General features: G+C 39.7%; 1 protein-coding gene across 10 annotated transcripts in view; it reads left to right on the top strand.

Moving 5' to 3' along the window:
• The first annotated feature begins 2,454 nt into the window (after window positions 1–2,454).
• Window positions 2,455–20,124, top strand: part of LOC143018905 (RING finger and SPRY domain-containing protein 1-like) — a 69,958-nt gene continuing 52,288 nt past the window's right edge. For 8 of the 10 annotated variants that reach the window (XR_012965787.1, XR_012965789.1, XR_012965786.1 and 5 more), the window contains exons 1-3: window positions 2,455–2,566; window positions 11,777–12,067; window positions 14,159–14,274. Coding sequence is in view for 5 of the 10 variants with exons in the window: in XM_076174485.1 (XP_076030600.1) it covers window positions 11,966–12,067; window positions 14,159–14,274 (218 nt within the window). In the remaining 5 variants the exon portion in view is untranslated. Of the gene's footprint in view, window positions 2,567–2,729; window positions 2,986–8,314; window positions 8,401–11,776; window positions 12,068–14,158; window positions 14,275–20,124 lie in introns of all 10 variants that reach the window. The other 2 variants (XM_076174483.1, XM_076174484.1) reach the window with 2 other exon arrangements.

Raw genomic sequence — 20,124 nt, 5'->3', positions numbered from 1 at the left:
CTTGCTTGTTGTTAGAGGGGCAGTTGACACATTGAAATACATTTCCTGAGCAGGCATCTGTAGGATGTTCAACTGCACACTTACCCCACACGATCGTTTGGCTATGACAAAACTTACCAAGATGACCATATTTGAAACACTTATTACAGCGCAAAGGGTTGGGGACACGTGGTCGTACTGAGACGTGGATGTATCCAATTTTGACATGGTCAGGGAGGGTTGTAGAGTTGAAAGTGAGGATGATGAGGGGCGTGTTCACTCGCATGCTCTTTTCCCAGTCCAGTCGCGTTATGAATTTAACATCTAGAATCCCTTCGTTTTTCATTTCTTCGAGTATGTCAGACTCGTCCATGATCATCAAATCTCTGCAGTGGGTTACTCCTCTACAGGAGTTGAGTGACCTAGGGAAGGAGGCAACAACATCGAAAGTATGAAACTTCTTGGCCTTAAGTAAGTCGCGTGTAGCTTTCCTAGAGTTGGTGGTAACTTGGAGATCTCTGCTTCTAAGTTCCCTAACCTGGTTGATATAATCAGTATGAGAGGACAGACATTTCTTCAGAATAAGGGGACTGAGTTCAGCTACTCGGATTTGGTCAGAGTGGAGAAAAACGTGCCTAGCCTTATCCGGGTCGATATTAGGGTCGTCAGGGGAGGTGTTTTTCGTTTGCAGAGGTGGAGTTGAAGACTCCATTATGCACGTCGGGGTGGAGAACAAGCCACTTGTTACACAAGAAATGTGTTCAGCAGAGCCAAAGGGGACAATACTATAGGGGTCACACAATTCCTTGGCGACTGGCGACAGCCGCGTGGAATGACACGCTGTGTGCTCAGTGGGGACAGGGTCTACACTACTCTAGAATACGACATATTTATACTAGATTTCGCCGGGCCGGACGACCGAAGAGTCTCACGAGCCAGCAAGGACTCGTGTGGATCCCGGAGAGCTACGAAGAGACGGAAAGGTCAAGGAGAGAAAGAGCTGGGAAATACCCAGAAATGGGTGGCAGTGTTAACTGCCAAAATGAAAGCCATCCAACGTAACGTTGGGTTATAAGAACTTGTCAACTCTAGAGAGTAGTCCTAGCAAGTGTGACTGTCCTCGTGCAAGTACCGACTGTCTGCTGCCAATTGCTACTGACGTCTGAATCTGTCCTCACTTTTGTCCATTTCCTGAGCTCTTTCACATCCTTTTGTACCCTCTATATCTCAGTGTTGCCAAACTTAAGTATGCGAATACCAGCATCGGTTGCATTTTCCGGGTAGCTTCGAAGAATAGCTGTGCATGTACATGAATATGCATGATCCGTTTGTTACATGTTACTCGCACTTGAGTTCTAGATTTCCAGGGTCCCGCTCAACTGTTGACGCAGCGCTCTGCAAGGCACCACGTACTTATATCTTCTTTTTAGTATTTGTAGTTGCATCGAAATTCTAGCATTCCTTTCGTTTAGACTGTAGCATTCAGTAAACTTATGAGTATATAAATTCCTTTTAAACACCGCTTTAATGCCACTACTTTTTATGTCATCAGGCAGCCTGTTATACAGCTTCGGTGTACATCTTGAAAAAGCTCTGAAACCAATTTCCATGCTGCTCCTCGGCTCATTTGATCAATGCAGGTCTAGATAATGTCTCAGTATCATAAATGTCTCTGGTTGGAACCTTCGTAATAGGTCTCTCATATATTCTGGTTTCCCAAACTTTAAAGTTTGGTAAGTCAAGACACTAATCTTATAAACAATTCTTGCCCTTATTGGTAACCAGTGCAATTAAATTAATATCGATGTGATTTTTGCTCGCTATGGCATACCCTAAATAGTCTTGCAACCTTGTTCATAACATTCTGTAACCTCTTCAAAAGATAATTTGGTACGCCGTGATAAAGGGGTTGCAATAGTCTAACATTGCAATCGCATTCTTATATACAAGCAATGTTATTGTTTTCCGATTGAAATATTTATTTATAAAAGCTATGTTCCATAAATGGTATCCTATTACTCTTACTACCTTGTTAATTTGATCATGAAATATCAGGTTACAGTCAATTGACACTCCTAAATCCTTAACCACTCTTTTTACTGCCATGGTAGTTGCAGCCATTATAATGTGTTCGAAAACTCCTTCCTAATTGTACGATTAAAAAAAACTGCTAGAAGAATGTTTTTCGTCAAAGTGGCGTTGTTTAAAACAGGTTTTTACATGAGTTTTGTTTAACAATTAACATCCACATCTTTCCTCCTGAAGCATTCAAACGTCAGCCGGGGATTGTCAGTTTTATAAATTAATTTGATAAAAATAGAGTTTGGCAGTAAGAAAGTGAGTTTGAAATATACTAATAACTTTTTGTACGTGGAATTTAATATTTTTCCGCGATATTTTGAATGTCCATGCCCCTGTATTCTCAAATAATTGAATGCAGCAACCATAAGTACATAAACAAATCTACTCGAATGCACAATAGAGCTCGTCTTGTGAGGAGGTTCTGTGTATAGTATAGTCGTAAATCCCTAGGATCTTTAGTGTTATTCCCTACCCAGTACATAAATTTTAATGCATATTTGTATAGGTAAGTTTACCAAATTCACCAGTGTTACTATGATATTATATGTTTGATGAAATGTCCACATGTAAGTTGTGATAAGATGAAGGAAACCTTGCTTAGACCTTGACAGTGTTAGGGCGGGGGCAGGTAGTGATGTGTCAAATTCTTTTTCCCTTTAACTTGACAGGGCATTATAACACAAACATATGCTTCCTTGCGGTTTGAAGGAAGAAGAGTGATAGTATCTACGAGGCGAAGAAGAAGAACAAGTTTTCGTAAAAGACGTTGGAGATATTCTGCAACATGTTTCCTACCATTCCTTCTTGACGATCGTAGTTTTTACTTGTGAATCGAACGGAGTTTCCTGTATTACGACTACCACCTTTCAGGAATTGAACATTTCTTATACATTCGCACCAGAAAAGAAGAATCAGATGATAACAGTATGTTTTCTTAAAATTTCCACTTGGGTAAGAAAAAAGTGACCATAAAATGATAAAGACTTGTTAATCACAATCAATATGATTATGCAGGAAATTAATAGTTTCCATTGATCAACAATCATTATTTTCGAATAACTTAATAATCATAATAATTGGTAACCTCCTCCACTTGTAACTTTGAAGCTCCAAGTATATCATATTTTGAAAAGGGGTATTTTTGTTTATCTCAATTCTTAAACGGTTTGTTACCATGTTATTTTACTTACCCCTATGCATGAATTCTAAGATTTTTTTTATCTTCAGAGATCTATTTTTCCTATTGAAATTACTTGCAGCAGAAAATCTTGTTCATGTATTACTTTGCTTGAAGTACTGTCAGTCAGCTTTTGAAACTGGTATTTTCTACTCAAAGTCGTTAAATGTTGGTACAGCTTTAAGAGTAATGGTCCTGGCCATAGTCATATCTGACTGTAAACTCTCACCCCTCCCAGTGCTAAACATGGCAAAATGAATTTACCAACAATCTATTTTAATACCAAATGTTTACCTTGGTTTGAGTTTGTAAAAAATGAATTTTTGGTATGGTAATTCGTTTTGCCGTGTTTAGCACCAGGAGGGGTGAGAGATCAAGTTGGGAGTACTACTCTTAAGTTGTACTTAAACATTTTGGTATTTTACTTCTATACATACAATTTTTTTTACTTTATTTTATTTTTTGTACTCTTAATCCATTTCTTCTAATGAAATTAGGGTAAATTTTTTAGAAGAGTACACTTACGTAATATAGCAATAGAAAATTAATGATTTTGTAAATTATAATACATCAATGTAATATGCAATTTTCATGGCAGAAATCAATATCAAAGAAGTTGCTAAAACTGATCTATTGATAAATGAAGTTGTAGCAGTTGAATGATATGCCATGTTTATTTTGATAGATGCCGAGGTTGAAGAAATGAAGGGATAAATTCATCTATTCTAACCTAACATAACCTAACTGATCTACATAACCTAACCTATATACAGTATAACAATTCGGTACCTCAGATTCTAAAGATCATCCGGATCATTGTCGTTGTAATGGATGTTGACAGCCTGATTATTATTGTACCTCAGGCAATTAACAGATGATGGCAGAGCCCCGTGTTCTTTTAAAAAGTCCAAGGAAGCCCTATTTTCTTTGTAACAATACTTATTAACATTACCTGGAGTTGGAGAAACCCAGTCCATAATGTGAAAGCCATCATCTAACTGAAAGAGATTGGACTGGACTGGACAGACAACATGGCGTCTGGACTGTATCCTAGGGGCTTTGTTCGTTAGTCGCTTGTAGCATGGTTTTTTGTTATTTCCTTCAAGAAAATTGCATATTACGTTCATGTATTATAATTTACAAAATTGATATTCAATTTTCTAATGCTATATCACGTAGGTGTGCACAACTAAAATAATATCAAAATTACTTTCACTAGAAATCATAGCAAACACTAAGTATGAATGTTTATGGCAGAATATGAGTCATTTTATATGAATGGTGGAGTGGAAGTACCTGAATTAAGGGTACTGGACTAGAGGGAAAGAAGGTCATGTTTGCTATAATATTAGAATGAACTTGCTAAGAATATAGTAGGTTTAGGGATATATATATATATATATATATATAATATATACATACATATATCACACAGGAAACCGACGGTCGGAGAAAATAAACTTCGAATAAAGAAGAATCCTATATTTCGGCTATCAACTGATAGCCGAAATATAGGATTCTTCTTTATTCGAAGTTTATTTTCTCCGACTGTGGGTTTCCTGTGTGTCATTTACAAATGTGCTGAAACACAATGGCAAACGCCGACAAGACTGTGAGAATAAACACTGTGTGAGATCGAAACCTTTATTGGTACGACGTTTTGCTTGTTACAGCTTTTTCAAGTACAGACATGGCAAACACTCTGAGTATATATGTGTTATCCACCGGAACTCCAACGACCACCTGATGGATTGGGATAACGCAGAGCTTCTTTTTAGTGAACCAGACAGGGTAAGGAGGAAATGCCTCGAAGCAGCCGCCATTCAAAGCTTCGAAACCATTGAGCAGAACAGAGGCATGTTTAACATCGCCCCTCCTATCATCCATCTGTTACCCGCATTATACAAATGTATGAAATGTCCCCCTTAGTCCGCTTCAACAAACTGTCCGAAATGTCCTCCTTTATCTCCACCAAGTCCCACCTGTTCCCCTTCTCACACACACACCCCTCTGCCCCTCCACCTACCACCCACCCCTCCCTGATGACCTCTCCCAGTTCCTTCCCCGTCGGCCTATATCTATATGTACTCAATGTTTGCCATATGTCTGTACTTGAAAAAGCTGTAACAAGCGAAACGTCATACCAATAAAGGTTTCGATCTCACACGGTGTTTATTCCTACAAATGTACTACTACATTTCTGTTTAGCAAATATATATATAGTGCCCCTAAACAGGCATTTCACTCATTTTTAGTAATGTATGGTACTTGCATGCCTTGCATGCAGGAATGTAAAAATGTTGTTGTTTTTTAGTGAGGATAAGATTCTTTATCCATGTTTGTGTAGAAATTTGAATGATTCTGTAATATAAGTATACCATTTTTGTATATATATATACATATATATATATATATATATATATAGATATATATTATATATATATATATATATATATATATATATATATATATAAGAGAGAGAGAGAGATTCCTCTATCATGATTCAAGCAATTCCAACTTCCATTTACTGGAGAAACCACTTGTTTCAAGTATATGAACCTCCCCTCTTCCCACCTCTCAGAAAAAAAATGTCTGTTGATATGAGGAATGATGTGTTTTGAGCAAATACTGTGAAAATAGGCCACAAAATGTATTTATGGTAAACAATTTCTGTAAGAAATATGTCAAATCATAAAGTTGTTGGTGTCAACCAATTGCAGTATTGTATCCAAAACTGGCACACTTGGATTTCTCACCTGGTTGGCTACCCCTAGCACTACAAAAAATATATAATCAAAACGCTGATGCCGGAATCCTCATGTACTCACTCACACCTCACAAAAACATAAGAATGAAGGAGACTACAAGAGACCATAAGGCCTACACTAGGCAGCTCCGTATTCATCACCACCTGTCATCTCCATCCATAAAGTTGTTTAATCGTTTCTTAAAACAACTGATAGTTTCAGCGCTTATTACATGGTTACTAAGTTTATTCCATTCGTCTTACCGAAGTGGTTAAGTTGGTTCTAAGAAGTCTGCCCTGTACAAAATACAAATTGAGATGCTTCAAACTGAGAGCACAACTAAATTCTAAAAGATCATCTATTTGTTTTGTTCAACAGTATTTCACTGGCTGTAGGAATCTTGTCTAATATTGCTGGTATTCCATAATGTGGACCCAAATTCAAGTAGGTTTTGTAAGTTGTTGCTAATCACTTGAACAACATCAAGTAGTTTGGAGAAATTTATTGGGCAGTCCTGCTACTTTGAGTGCAATTTTTACATGGGCATGAAACTTTAAGATATTGTCCACTGATATTCCTAAGTCTGCAGTAGTCTGCCAAGGATAGGTCTGAAGTAGCAAGATGATATCTGATGGTTATATCGATTACTCTCTTTCAACTTCAGCTATATATATATTTTTTTACATACACACGTTGGAGCTGATAACTGGTGATTGCACTTTTTTCTCTACAACTTTGAGTCTGTAACATAGAAATAGTGCCACACTGCTGACTGACAATTGATTCTCAGTTTTAGCTTTTTTAAAGGCATCAAAAGAAAATATTTGCCAATTGAGTGAACAGGGTGGAAAACAACACTATTCAGGGTCACTGTAGAAGTATAAAATTGCTGGTTCCATCTTTGGGGAAGAGTCAGGAGGGAAAATAATTATAATGACGGAATACCATCAGAAATATGGAAAGGAGGAGATTTTTTAACAAAAAGACTGCACTGACTGATAAAAATAATTTGGACAAAAGAAAGCATAGCAGATAGCTGGGAAGAGGGGATAATCATTCCAATACACAAAAAAGATAAGTTAGAGTGCACAAACTATTGAGGATTAAACCTACTATCAACTGTATATAAAGTTTTTACCAAGATATTGTATAACAGAATGGAAGAATACATGGAGCATATAGGAGGAGAGTGCCAATGTGGTTTTAGAAGAGGGAGGTCAACAACAGTTCAAGTTTTTGTTATAAGACAACTAATAAAAAAGTATTGGGAATATGATAGGGAGCAACTACACCTGTTCATCAATTTTAAACAGGCTTATGATTGAGTGAGCAGAACATCTCTATGGAAAATAATGGAAGAATTAGGAATACCACATAAGTACATCAGATTAACAAGAGCATGCTATGAAAACAAATAGCATTTTGAGATGTGAGGGTAAAACTACATCACCTTTTCAGATCGGAGATGGCCTAAAACAAGGATGGATACTCTCACCACTGTTATTTAATCTGGTGATGGAAAAGATAATCGGAGGTAGTATAAATGGGAGAGATGAAGGAATAAAATTGGAAGATATAACCATAAAACTATTAGTGTATGCTGACGACATTTACATGATAGAGAATCAAACGGAAATGGAAAACCTGGCAGTGCACTTTCAAGAAGCTGTAGAAAGTGTTGGACTCAAGATCAGTGAGATCAAGACAAAGATAATGAAGGTAGCAAGAGAGCCTAATTTGCCAGAAAGGGTACAGATTGCGGGGATGGACATAGAGTTAAAGATTTTAGATACTTAGTAGTAAAGGTGACCAGTGACAGAAAAATGAAACAGGAAGTGGAAGCCAGAATTAGAGCAGGAAATCAATGTAAAAAAAAAAGTCAATATCAAGAACACCAAAACTGAGACTTTACAACTCAGTAGTGAGACCAGTCATATTAGATGGCTGCAAAAAGTAGGCCCTTACGAAAGCTATGGAGAAGTTTGAAGTTCTTGAAAAGATTTTACGGAGAATTTTAGGACCCATGTATGGCAACCAAAGGCAAGAATGGAGAATAAGACATACATATACCAAAGGCATTTTTGTCCCTTACACGGGAGGTAACCAAAAAGAAAAAGGCATAGAAACCACTCCCACCTATTCCATCCCCTACATACTCCACTGCCCTCCACCCTCTTCCCTCCCTCACATCTTGGCATCTCCTGGATGATAGGTCATCCCTGCAACCTGTCCACTGCCCTGGGTCAGAAGCAGTGTCACAGGACACAGCATATCCACAGCAAGGCCACTTCATTAATTCGGCGACCCCCCTCTCTGTTCCCTCACGCAGAAAAGAAGAAGACAGGGAGAAGGCTTTTGACAAAGTACCACATAAAAAGCTGATAAGAAAAATTTAAATAATAGGAGGAATACAAGGTAAGCTACTGGAATGGATGAAAGATTTCTTAAGTGGGAGAAAAATGAGAGTGGATGAGGGAGTGAAATATTACAGGAACTTCTTTGCTGATGATGCCAAATTACTCAAGAGAGTAAGCACAGAAGAAGACTGCAAATCACTACAAGAAGACCTAGACAAAATATGGGGATGGAGTCAGGTGTGAAGTGAACTTTAACATTAAGAAATGTAGTATAATGGAATTTGGGAAAAGCAAAAATAGAATATCAGGTCAATATAAAATTGGTTTCCAAGGAAGTCAAAAAAGTCAACTCAGAAAGGGAACTGGGAGTGATTATCTCAAATGACTTGACACCTGATAAACATGTCAATAAATTAGTTGGAGAGACTTAACTTAAGATCAATGAAAGTGGCCTTAGACTACATTGATGAAGAAATGGTAAAGAAAATAGTGGTTGCACTGATAAGACATAAATTGGAGTATGCTGCAACACTATGGGCACCTAGTACAAAAAAAAAATACAGAAATTAGAAAGAATTCAAAGAGCAGCGACAAAAATGGCACATACACTCTCAAATTTTACATACAAACAAAGATTGGATAAATTACATCGATCAACACTGGAAGAGAAAGAGGTGATTTGCTGACCATTTACAGAATTATGAAAGGGATAGAAGTTCTTAATAGAGACGACTTATTAATATGGGACAGAAGAGAAACAAGAGGAGACAAGAAGCTAAAGAAGGACAGTTACAGAGGAGATTTGAAAAAGAATAGCTTCCCACACCGAGTGATTGATGTCTGGAACAAAATAAACGGGGAAACAGTGAGTGCCAAAACTACATAAGATTTTAAGAACAAACTGGATGCGGAGAAATACAAAAGCGGGTCACTACGAGCATAGCTCTCGTTCTGTAAAATACAACTAGGTAACTATAGTCACCCCTCAAATATTTCACTTCCCCTACCTTGTGTAGGGTAAATTATTAATGGTCCTCCTCTTTTTCCATTGTCTCTGGTGGCTGCAATGGTTTAATCATTTCCTCTAAATCCTCTGCTGTCAACTTGCTGTAATGGATGTTGATCAGTTCTTGGCTTCCTCCTGCACCATATCTTCCAAGCCTTCAGGTGCTATTTTCTTTTACATGGTAAGCTCTCCCTACTGCAACGTAACTCATTAACCCATGTAATTTCTTCAAAATATCTGCCTTCTGCAATGTGAACACCTTTCTTGAATGGTCAAGGGTCCTTTCAACAGGTGTTTTGGCTCGTCTCTTGGGGAACATGGTGCTTTGAAGAGATCCAAGTTATGTGGTACTGGAGAAGCATAACTAGTTGTGGACACACACAGTGGAGGTGGAGTGCATGGATGCAGAGGGAGCACAGGGCTGTGATGTAGGGTGAGCAGGCTAAGTCACGTGTGCAGTGTGCAAGAATTTTAAAAATAAAAAAAATACTTCTGGGTCAATTCGTATAAAACCAAAATTATGCTATTGGAAACTACTATTTGAAGGACAACTGTAATTTTATTGAGGAAATTGATTCAAAGAAAAAATATTTTGAGATTGAAGCAACTCTTCAATGGAGGTACAGTAAGTGCAATAGCAAATGGGTTGAAATGATTAAAAGGTTTGTTTTCTTCCCGTGAGTCAAAATTACATGACCTAGAGTAAATGCTTGAAAAAAAAAAGCAAGCCTGGCTCAGGAAGCAAAGATTGTTAAACTAAAAAAAGAGCATGAAACTTTGACAAATGAGAGAATTAGTCTTCTTAATACCATAAAAAAGAAAGCGAGGCCAGATCAGTAATAAATAAAGATAATAGGGCCACAGTAATCTTTAAAGAGATTATGGAGCAGTAGAGAAGAGAAACTGATAGGCTAGAAGAAGGAATAGTGACACTTGTGAAAAAAAGAGGATCTTGTCAGGTCAGAGATGTAGTTGACAAAACTAGATGCATTATACTCTTTGGCTTGTAGGAAAACTGCATCACTTCATGGAAGATATGCCAGAAACATGAGATGTGAAATGGTAGGGGAATTACCTATATAATTCTGAAAAATGACGTATGTAATGGGTTAGATTGGTGACACGTTTAGGTTAGGTCAGTGCAAGAGAAATGGTTTGTGTCCCATGAAAATAAAATCTAAATTGCAAGCTGTAGCAAATAAAGTAATCAGCAAGTCTTTAAATCTAGCATGAAAAGAAAAGTTAAAAAATATTTGGACTAGGAAAAATGTAAACAAAGTATATCCAGATACATGGAAGCTCTTAGAAGGAACCCTGAAGTAAAAAACTGAAATGAGGAGGGTAGAGGGAAGTGGATTATGTAGGGGATGGAATGGGTGGGAGGGGTTTCTATGCCTTTGTCTTTTGGCTGCCTTCTGTGTAAGAGGCGAAAAAGCCTTTGGTGTATGTATGTGTGTATTTACCTAGTTGTATTATACGGGAAGGGAGCTATTCTCGTGGTGACCCGTCTTTGTATATATGTATGTGTATATATATATACCAAAGGAAAAAACAGGAGGGCGATATTGCACATGAAACACTGCAAGGAAACTTGAAATAGCCTATGCAAATGTAGATGGTTTACTATTGGCAAAGTTGGAGATGAATAATTACTTCAGGGTAAACGAGCCTGATATTTTGTGCTTGGAAACCAAGTTCCCCAAAAGTGTTAATCAACAGCTGTGGAATAAAAGATACATCTCCTGGAGAAGAGATGGAAAATAGAGCGAGTAGAGGAGTAATGATTATTGTGAGAGATGATATAAATGAGTGAGGGCAAGGCTGAGGCAGTTTACCTGAAAGTTAGAAATAAAGAGCAGAACAGAAGAGACATATGCTATGTGTCCCCACAAGACAAGAACTCAGAATGAAGCTGCATATCAAGGAATGTTGAACACAAATCTCCTCCTAAAGAAAGCTATTGAACAGAAGTAACAATTTAGTCCTTATTGGATATTTTGATCACAGTGGGAAGATAGTGGCAAGGTAGATTCCTGGAGAAATACTCAATAGAGTATAGTAATGGACAACAGAACCATAAACAAAATCAAAACTATGTATGATTACAGGAGAAAGAAACCGAAACATATGGACGTAGTTCCTTTCCTGTTTACTGTATTACAATTATGGGAGTAAAGTTACATCAGTGCAAATAAGTCAGTACATGTTTGTCCCTTCCAGCCTTTCTTAATTCCAGGTCTCTGCTCTTCACAATGTCATGAGGACAATCATTCCTACAACTTTTTCAGTGCACTCACTTCCAACTACCATCTTAGTTATTACACTTTTCATTCCACCTTAACATTTATTCACAGTCATGAGTACTAAAAGTACCCATTGCTATATATAGAAAAAGGAGTAATAATTTCTGTTTTTCCCCCATTTCAAGGTAGACAACAGTAAGTTAAACATGTACTCCGAGGAACGCAGTCTCTAACAACCTCTTCAATGGAAAGAAAGACTAAAGGTGAAAGCACAGCCATGCTTTGCAAGGTGGTACTCCCTCATCTAAGTCTATTTCATCAAAGGCCAAGAAGGTTAGCCCCAGAGGGTTGGTAGACTGGAGCTGTTGTACGGGATGGGTTCCTGCTGTTGCAAGAATCGACCAGAGCCTGAAGCTGGAGGTGATGTCATCAATGTTATAATTGATCGTCGAGAGATTGAGTTCATATCTGGATCAGTGAGTTTATCAAGCTTTTGAAAGTCTAAGAAGTCTTTTACCAGGTAGTTTGGGTTTGCTGATATTTTGTGACTGTCATCAGATTATGTCATTGAATTGTGAGCTTCTCCCTCCACTCGGTAAGGGGTAAACCCATGTTTTAACTTTGTACGTTATATCAGGCTTTGTATATATTTTTGTTGTTAACAGTCAACAATGTTATAACATACATCTCAGGAAGATAAACCTGCCTGGTGAAGGATTGATATTACCATTATTGTACCTATCTTTTTTTTTTTTTTTTTTTTCCTCTCTCCTTCATTAAAAGTAACTGTATGCTTAGATTACATTTTGTATTAACCTCTATCTTTTGTCAGATATTATACAATTATGTTTAGACTACCAGTTCATACTTTAGTTATCCCCTCAATCTTGCTGAGCAGGAAAGGGAGAAGACAAAAGATAGGTGTGAGTGAAGAATGGTTGTGAATGAAGAATTACTTAGTCTTCATTCACGACCATTCTCCACTCACACCTATCCAAAGGGATTTCTCCTCATCTTCTCTATATATGTATGAGGGGGATGAGGGAAGGTTGCCATGGAAATGAAGTGGTGGGAGTAAACCATCTTAGGCTGTTGGGCCCTGCTGTGTAGGTGCTGTGTATTGCTGCAGTGTAGGTGCTGTGTATTGCTGCATTGCCTCTGACCTGAGCAGGGGACAGGGATGGCCCTTCATCCACAAAGAGCTAAGTAAATGAGTTTGGGATTGGTGGGGGGTGGACACATGTCTTGGCTGGCCACTTACCTTAAAAGGAGAAAGAAGCTTTTTTGGTATATAGGTAAATATGACTGAGAAGGGAAGTGTGGCAAACATGTTTAATTTGATATTTTGTATCCAGTTATTTTTCTATATTTGGAGTTAGAGGCTTAAAACTTATTTTGAAGAAGTGTTTGTTAAAGATATTGCATTGCTATTTTGGTGATGATATGTTTCCTTGGTTTGCTCCACATGTTTCATGTGTAGGAAATGGGATCAGTTTTAAGGCGATGGTTTTTATAGGTTTCAACATCAGTGTATCATTTATTCTCCTATCTAAGCATGTCTAAAGCCAGGTCCACATTTGTTGCATTTCCACGTATTGTATCATCTTTGCATACCACCTAGTGATACAATATGGTGCAACAGGGTATTGTACCCACTTGTTGCGTATCCGCCTGCTCTATACGGACACACAAGAAGTGGGTACAATACCCTGTTGCACTGTATCGTATCACTAGGTGGTACACAATGATGATACGATATGTGGAAATTTAACAAGTGTGGACCCGGCTTTAGATGAAGTGTTTGAGAAGTATGATGTGGGTTACAAGGATGGTTAGAGTGAAAATGTAAAGGTGAGGCAGAGGGTAGAGCAGGCAGATAGGGTTAATCAAAGAATACTGGTATGGTTTTAATACCTGGAAAGAATAGGTGAAAAAATACCAGCTTTTTGCTAGTCTTTCTTCATTCTGGAAAGCAGAAGTGGAAGGAGGGAACATGAGGGAAAATGAGGTGGATGGCTGGGGTGAAAGGGTCATTGAATGTAAGAATAATGTCTGTCATGGAAAAAGGAAAAGGGCAAAATATAGGATAGATGTGAGTAAAGAATGTTATGGATGTGTGTGAAATTTGTGTAGCTTGAATGGATTTCTTCTCTCTATATTTTCCAAGTGGATGGGAATACGGGGGTCACCATGTAATGAAGCAGTAGGGTTAAACTAGTTTCAGGTGTCTTTTGTGTGATAGTTACATCTGCTGTTGAGGTACTATAACTTTCTACCTATGACCTGAACAGGTGTGGCGTGGGGTAGGGATGACCGTTTATCCATGAGGAGCTAAGATGGGAGGGACAAGGAATGTTTTTTTAGATTTGGTCAACCCCCTGAGAAGGGGAAAAGAGCCTTTTGGTTTATGTTTGTATTTTTGTATTGTTATAATTACTTTCATCATCATCAGTCATCATCATCATCATCAATCTTCTGTATACATGTATTCCTGTATGCACATAGAACTAACTTCAACACTCGGCTCTCTGCAATTCTGGATTTTTATGAAAATTTTTGTTTTTTAGGAAAGTGATGGTGGAATTAACAATGCATGGCTAAGTGATGGAGGACCTGGGCTGTCATCTGTTACTGACAAATATGTCCTTGATACTTTGGCAGTTATCAGGACTCTTGTAGATAAGTAAGTATGATACATTTTTGGTACAGAACTCGTGTATGTATGATATGTTGTTGGTGTGTGTATGTGTGGATATGGATATAGACATGTATAGATTTTTGTATGTATTTTGTCAGCCAGCATCCTCCAATGTTTGTATAACCTAATTAGTTTAGTGTAGAGAAAAAAGCGGCCTTGCTGTGGATGTGTTATGTCTTGCGACACTGCTTCTGACCCAGGGCAGTGGACAGGATGCAGGGATGACCCATCATCCAGGAGGTGCCGAGATGGGAATGAGGGTGGAGGGGAGTGGAATGTATGGGAAATGGAATGGGTGGGAGTGGTTTCTATGCCTTTTTCTTTTTGGCTACTGCCCCGGGTAGGGGGAAAAAGCCTTTGGTATATGTAATTTATACTTTTGTCAAACTAGTTCTTCATTTAGGCTGTTCCACAGTTTGATGCATCAATATGTAAAGCCATGTTTCTTTATATCCTTCAGACACCTTGTCTTCCTCATTTTCTTCCATGACCTTTTGTCACTTGTCCTAAGCCATAAGATCTTGCCAGTCAATTTTGTCCACACTTTTTATTACCCTTAATATGGCAGTCATGTCACCTCTTTTTCCATTAAAAAAGATCAATCTCCTTGGTCACTCCTCCAGCCTATCAACAAAAATCAATAAGAAAACAAACCATATGAAAACCATCTCTAGCACCGACTCTGGACAACAAAAACTCTAATAACTGTCTATTAACAGTTCATAAGAACCACCTGAGAATATGCCTCCTACAATCAGCAAATCAAACATGAACAACTTACAAATCGTCAGCCTCATAAGGAAAGTGCTTAAGTCATTTGTCCAACTTTCAGGAAATAATTTTTTTTTTTTTTTTTTTCTATTTTATGAGAGTAGTAGAGCTTGTGTCAGGATTAGAAATGTAGAGAGTGAGTGGTTTGAGGTTAAGGTGGGACTTCGTCAAGGATGCGTTATGTCGCCCTGGCTGTTCAACTTATACATGGATGGGGTAGTGCGAGAGGTAAATGCAAGGGTAGTGGGTCAGGGATTGGAAATGGTTAAAGAAAATGGAGAAAAGTGGGAGGTGAGCCAGCTGTCATTTGCTGACGACACTGCGCTTGTGCCAGGATCGGAGGAGGGACTGAGGAAGTTGGTGACAGAGTTTGGAAGAGTGTGTGATAGAAGAATGCTAAAGATAAATGTGGGTAAATGTCATGCCCTAAGCTCAGTTTTTTGTGTTACATCAAACTCTAAAACAGAGTTTGAGTAATTCATACAATCCAGAGTCTCAGAGAATAATCGCCCCTTTATAGATACGTCCAACACGCCAGGATAAAGAAAGAAGATATACAAAATCACCGAAATATTTATTAACACAACTAATGAGAATATCTCTTACTTACAAGTACCGACAATGCGCAGAGGTCGAGTGCGGAGGGAGCAGCGTGGGTGACCTCACCCCCTGATTTATACCCCAACCGCACAACACAAGTGCTATTGCCCAATGCCAACTTATCTTAAAATACATTTCCTATCCCTATCCACCCAACTCCACACATCCATTACTTCCTTTATTATGCATGGAGAGGGTTCACAATAATTCCCTAGCTTATACCTTAACCTACAAGACAATGAGGTAGAAAGGAGGGGAGGCACTACTTCGCCTTCTCGATTCACGCGCCCCTTGACCTCAGCTAGCGGGCGGCGTTGGCTTCGTATCACTCCGCCGCTTGCCTACGAGAGCTTTCGCGCGCGTTCCAGGTCAACGGCCTTAGCGGACAAGGAGTCATTGTTCATTCTCACACAAAGGGGTAGCATAACACAGTGTAATTATGCTCAAGGAATAAATATGTCACATCACGAGTATGAACCCAGTGTGACGTGACATACATCCCCCTTCACCAAAAAAAAAATGTTCAAACCTGCGAAGCGAGGGTTGAACATTTTGTGTCTGGGCGTGATAGGGCATCAGCGATCATGTTACTCTTCCCTGAAATATGTTTAAGATTTAAATTGTGACCCTGGAGTGCTAGCGCCCACCGAGCCAACCTATCACTCTTAGTCCCTTTCACCATTCTGCCCTGGTTTCTGGTCTTGTGTATCCTCGCTGTATTTCACCATGGGGCAACTCTCCATCCCTTGATTCAGCTCCTCATGAGGGGGGCACCCTTTTCCCTTTTCCGGGCGTAACTCTCTTTCCTGTACACAGAAAATCCCTTGTTTGGACTGCTTCTCTCCCATCTCTTGCCTGTAGGTTTGCTCAGACCACCTAGCAAAGCATTCCTGTAATCTGTGCCCGTACCTTCCACACCTGGGACACCTTTGTGTCTTCCTCCAATTATCTCCTACCTGAGGTCTAGCATACCTTTGGCTCGGAACCGCATTCGCGCCTCTATATCGTCGAGTGGTACTTCCTTTTTGACCCTGACTCTCGTTAACCCGCAACGAGAAATTCTCAGCAAGCCTAGCCGCATCCATTAAGGTATCACATTTCTGCATGGTGACATGCAGTCTGGCTTCATTGCTTAGCATGTTTATGAATTGTTCTTTGACAAATACTTCTAATACATCCTCAGCACTGACCGCATTTTCAGCATGCATCCATCTCGCGAGATCGCCCTTTAGTTTCCTGGCCATGGCGATGTAGCCCTTGCTGACATCCTTTTCCTCTTCCCTAAACTTTTTCCTGAAGTACTCCGGGGTAACCTCATATACCTTTAATATTTCATCTTTAATCTGACTATAATTATAGACTCCCTCCCCGTCAAACATATTATACACTGCTAATGCCCTAGGGGGGAGGCTTGATCTTATCATGACTGGCCAAATGTTTCTTCTCCATCCTAATTGTTTAGCCAGGCCTTCAAATGACGAAAAAAACAAATCTGGGTCCTCTTCATTAAATTTAGCTATAATGTGAGAAGCTTTAATGATATTGTCGATGTCATTTCCCCCACTACAGGTCCCCGCTTGTTGGTGAGTGTGATGTCCTGTTCCACACCCACTCGTGTCCCCCCATGTCTCCAGTCCTCTCCTAGGATAATATTCGTTCCCCGATTCTACTCTGGGATCCCTACCTATCCTAAACCTGTCCATGTCGTCTATCATGTCGTAGTAGTTTCCCCTCTCTTGTGGGAACCGTTCATAACCAATCCTATCTGACTCCATACTATATCTTCTTCCCATTTTTGGGGTCTCCCTACCTTCCTCTCTATAATAGTGTCTACCTGTTTCTTGTGGTGTGTCCGGCCTTTGTCTGTATGTATATTCCCTTTCCTTACTGACTAGTCTACCCCCTGATCTAACCTCACTTTTTCTATCTTCTATGTCATAATTTCTGGATTGGGGAACTTCCCCATAATAATGAATTTCTGTCTCTTGCATCCTACGTATGTTCCCTTCTACTTCACCCTCACTAAAATTGCTCCTTGCGTTATAATACCTAATGCTGTCATTTTCGTCTTCCCCCAGTTCGAAGTATCTCTCGCTCCTTAGCCTCCTACTTTGTTCGAATTCTATATCACCAGTGTGAGGGCTCCCTCTCCTGCTTTCTATGTCACTTTCCCCTTCTCTCACCTGTGGGAATCCTTCAAAACTAGGGCTACTCCTAGAACTAGCTGGGGTGTTTGGGTAAGACATCGTATAAAAGAAGAAAACAACTACAATACCATAGGTAACGCGTTGCTGAAATGTAAACAATGAAGCCAATCTGCTTGCGTTTGTATGATCGATCACGGTTTTGATCGCTTGGCGGCTTGCGTTTTTACTTGAAAATAATTTCTCAATGCTTTTGCATACACTAATTCCTCTATCTGGCGGCGGAGTGTATCCCGGTCATGAGGCCCCCATTTATGTCATGCCCTAAGCTCAGTTTTTGTGTGTTACATCAAACTCTAAAACAGAGTTTGAGTAATTCATACAATCCAGAGTCTCAGAGAATAATCGCCCCTTTATAGATACGTCCAACACGCCAGGATAAAGAAAGAAGATATACAAAATCACCGAAATATTTATTAACACAACTAATGAGAATATCTCTTACTTACAAGTACCGACAATGCGCAGAGGTCGAGTGCGGAGGGAGCAGCGTGGGTGACCTCACCCCCTGATTTATACCCCAACCGCACAACACAAGTGCTATTGCCCAATGCCAACTTATCTTAAAATACATTTCCTATCCCTATCCACCCAACTCCACACATCCATTACTTCCTTTATTTATGCATGGAGAGGGTTCACAATAATTCCCTAGCTTATACCTTAACCTACAAGACAATGAGGTAGAAAGGAGGGGAGGCACTACTTCGCCTTCTCGATTCACGCGCCCCTTGACCTCAGCTAGCGGGCGGCGTTGGCTTCGTATCACTCCGCCGCTTGCCTACGAGAGCTTTCGCGCGCGTTCCAGGTCAACGGCCTTAGCGGACAAGGAGTCATTGTTCATTCTCACACAAAGGGGTAGCATAACACAGTGTAATTATGCTCAAGGAATAAATATGTCACATCACGAGTATGAACCCAGTGTGACGTGACAGTAAAAGTAAGGTGATGAGATGTACAAGGGATGAAAGTGGCAGTAGACTGGAAGTGAGCATTAAGGGAAAGCGACTGGAGGAAGTGGATAGTTTTAGATACTTGGGTGCAAATGAGGCAGGAAAAGATGGAGTGAAGGTGGAGGTAGAATGTAGATTGAGAGAAGCGAGTAAATACCTTGGTGGATTGAAGAGTGTAATGAGGAATAGACATTTGGGAATGGATGCTAAGAGGAGACTGTATGAAGGAGTGATTGTGCCAACAGCACTGTATGGGGCAGAAACATGGAACATAAGAGAGAAGGAGTTTGAATGTGTTTGAGATGAGGTGTCTGAGAAGTATGATAGGGGTTACTAGGCTAGATAGAGTGAGAAATGAGGAGGTGAGGAGAAGAACAGGGGTGGAAAGGGAGTTGGGAGATAGGGTTGATGAAAGAGTATTAGGATGGTTTGGACACATGGAAAGAATGAGTGAAGAAAGACTAGTAAAAGAGGTATGGAAGGCAGATGTGGAGGGAGTGACCATGAGGGGACGTCCTAGGATGAGGTGGATGGATGGGGTGAAGGGGGCTTTGGGGAAGAGGGGAATGTCTGTTGAGGAAGGACGGACGGGAGAGGACAAAAGACGGGTGAATGGAGAATGGTTGAATATGGATGATGATGTGATGCATGAGGTGGAATGGGCAGGGGGATGGGGGTTGAGGTAGTATGTGTGAGCAAAATTTGACGCAGCCCGAAGGGATTTCTCCCCGTCTTCTCCTTTTATGCATGGGGGGACGGAGAGGTGGGGGTCGCAGATTTAATGAAGTGGCCTTGCTGTGGATGTGCTGTGTCTTGCGACACTGCTTCTGACCCAGGGCAGTGGACAAGGTGCAGGGATGACCCGTCATCCAGGAGGTGCTAAGATAAGAGGGAGGGTGGAGGGGTGTGGAATGTGTTCAGGGATGGAATGGGTGGAAATGATTTTATGCCTTTTCCTTTTTGGCTACCTCCCTTGTAAGGGGGAAAAAGCCTTGGTATATGTACGTATTTTATAGATGTACGTAATGTTCCTCCTAACATAGTTTTAACCTACTCAGACACTATTAAAACATTGGGAATTGTACCACAAGGAGCAATGAAAATTTGATTTAGGGGGGAAAAAAATCCAGAAATTGACAAAAAATTACTTAGGCAATTTCTTTACGAGAGTGACGAAATACTGCAGAATGAACCACAAAGAGTAATTAATGGATGCACCAAAAATCATCCCTATAGGACACCTACATACATATACATATACCAAAGGGCCGTTCCCCCTAACAAGGGAGGTAGCCAAAAAAACAAAG

This window comes from Oratosquilla oratoria, chromosome 36, assembly GCF_046742065.1.
Source record: "Oratosquilla oratoria isolate Oo_2021 chromosome 36, ASM4674206v1, whole genome shotgun sequence".
Classification (NCBI taxonomy): domain Eukaryota; kingdom Metazoa; phylum Arthropoda; class Malacostraca; order Stomatopoda; family Squillidae; genus Oratosquilla; species Oratosquilla oratoria.
The sequence above is the reverse complement of the archived record's forward strand: the minus strand, read 5'-3'. Positions and strand labels throughout refer to the sequence as shown.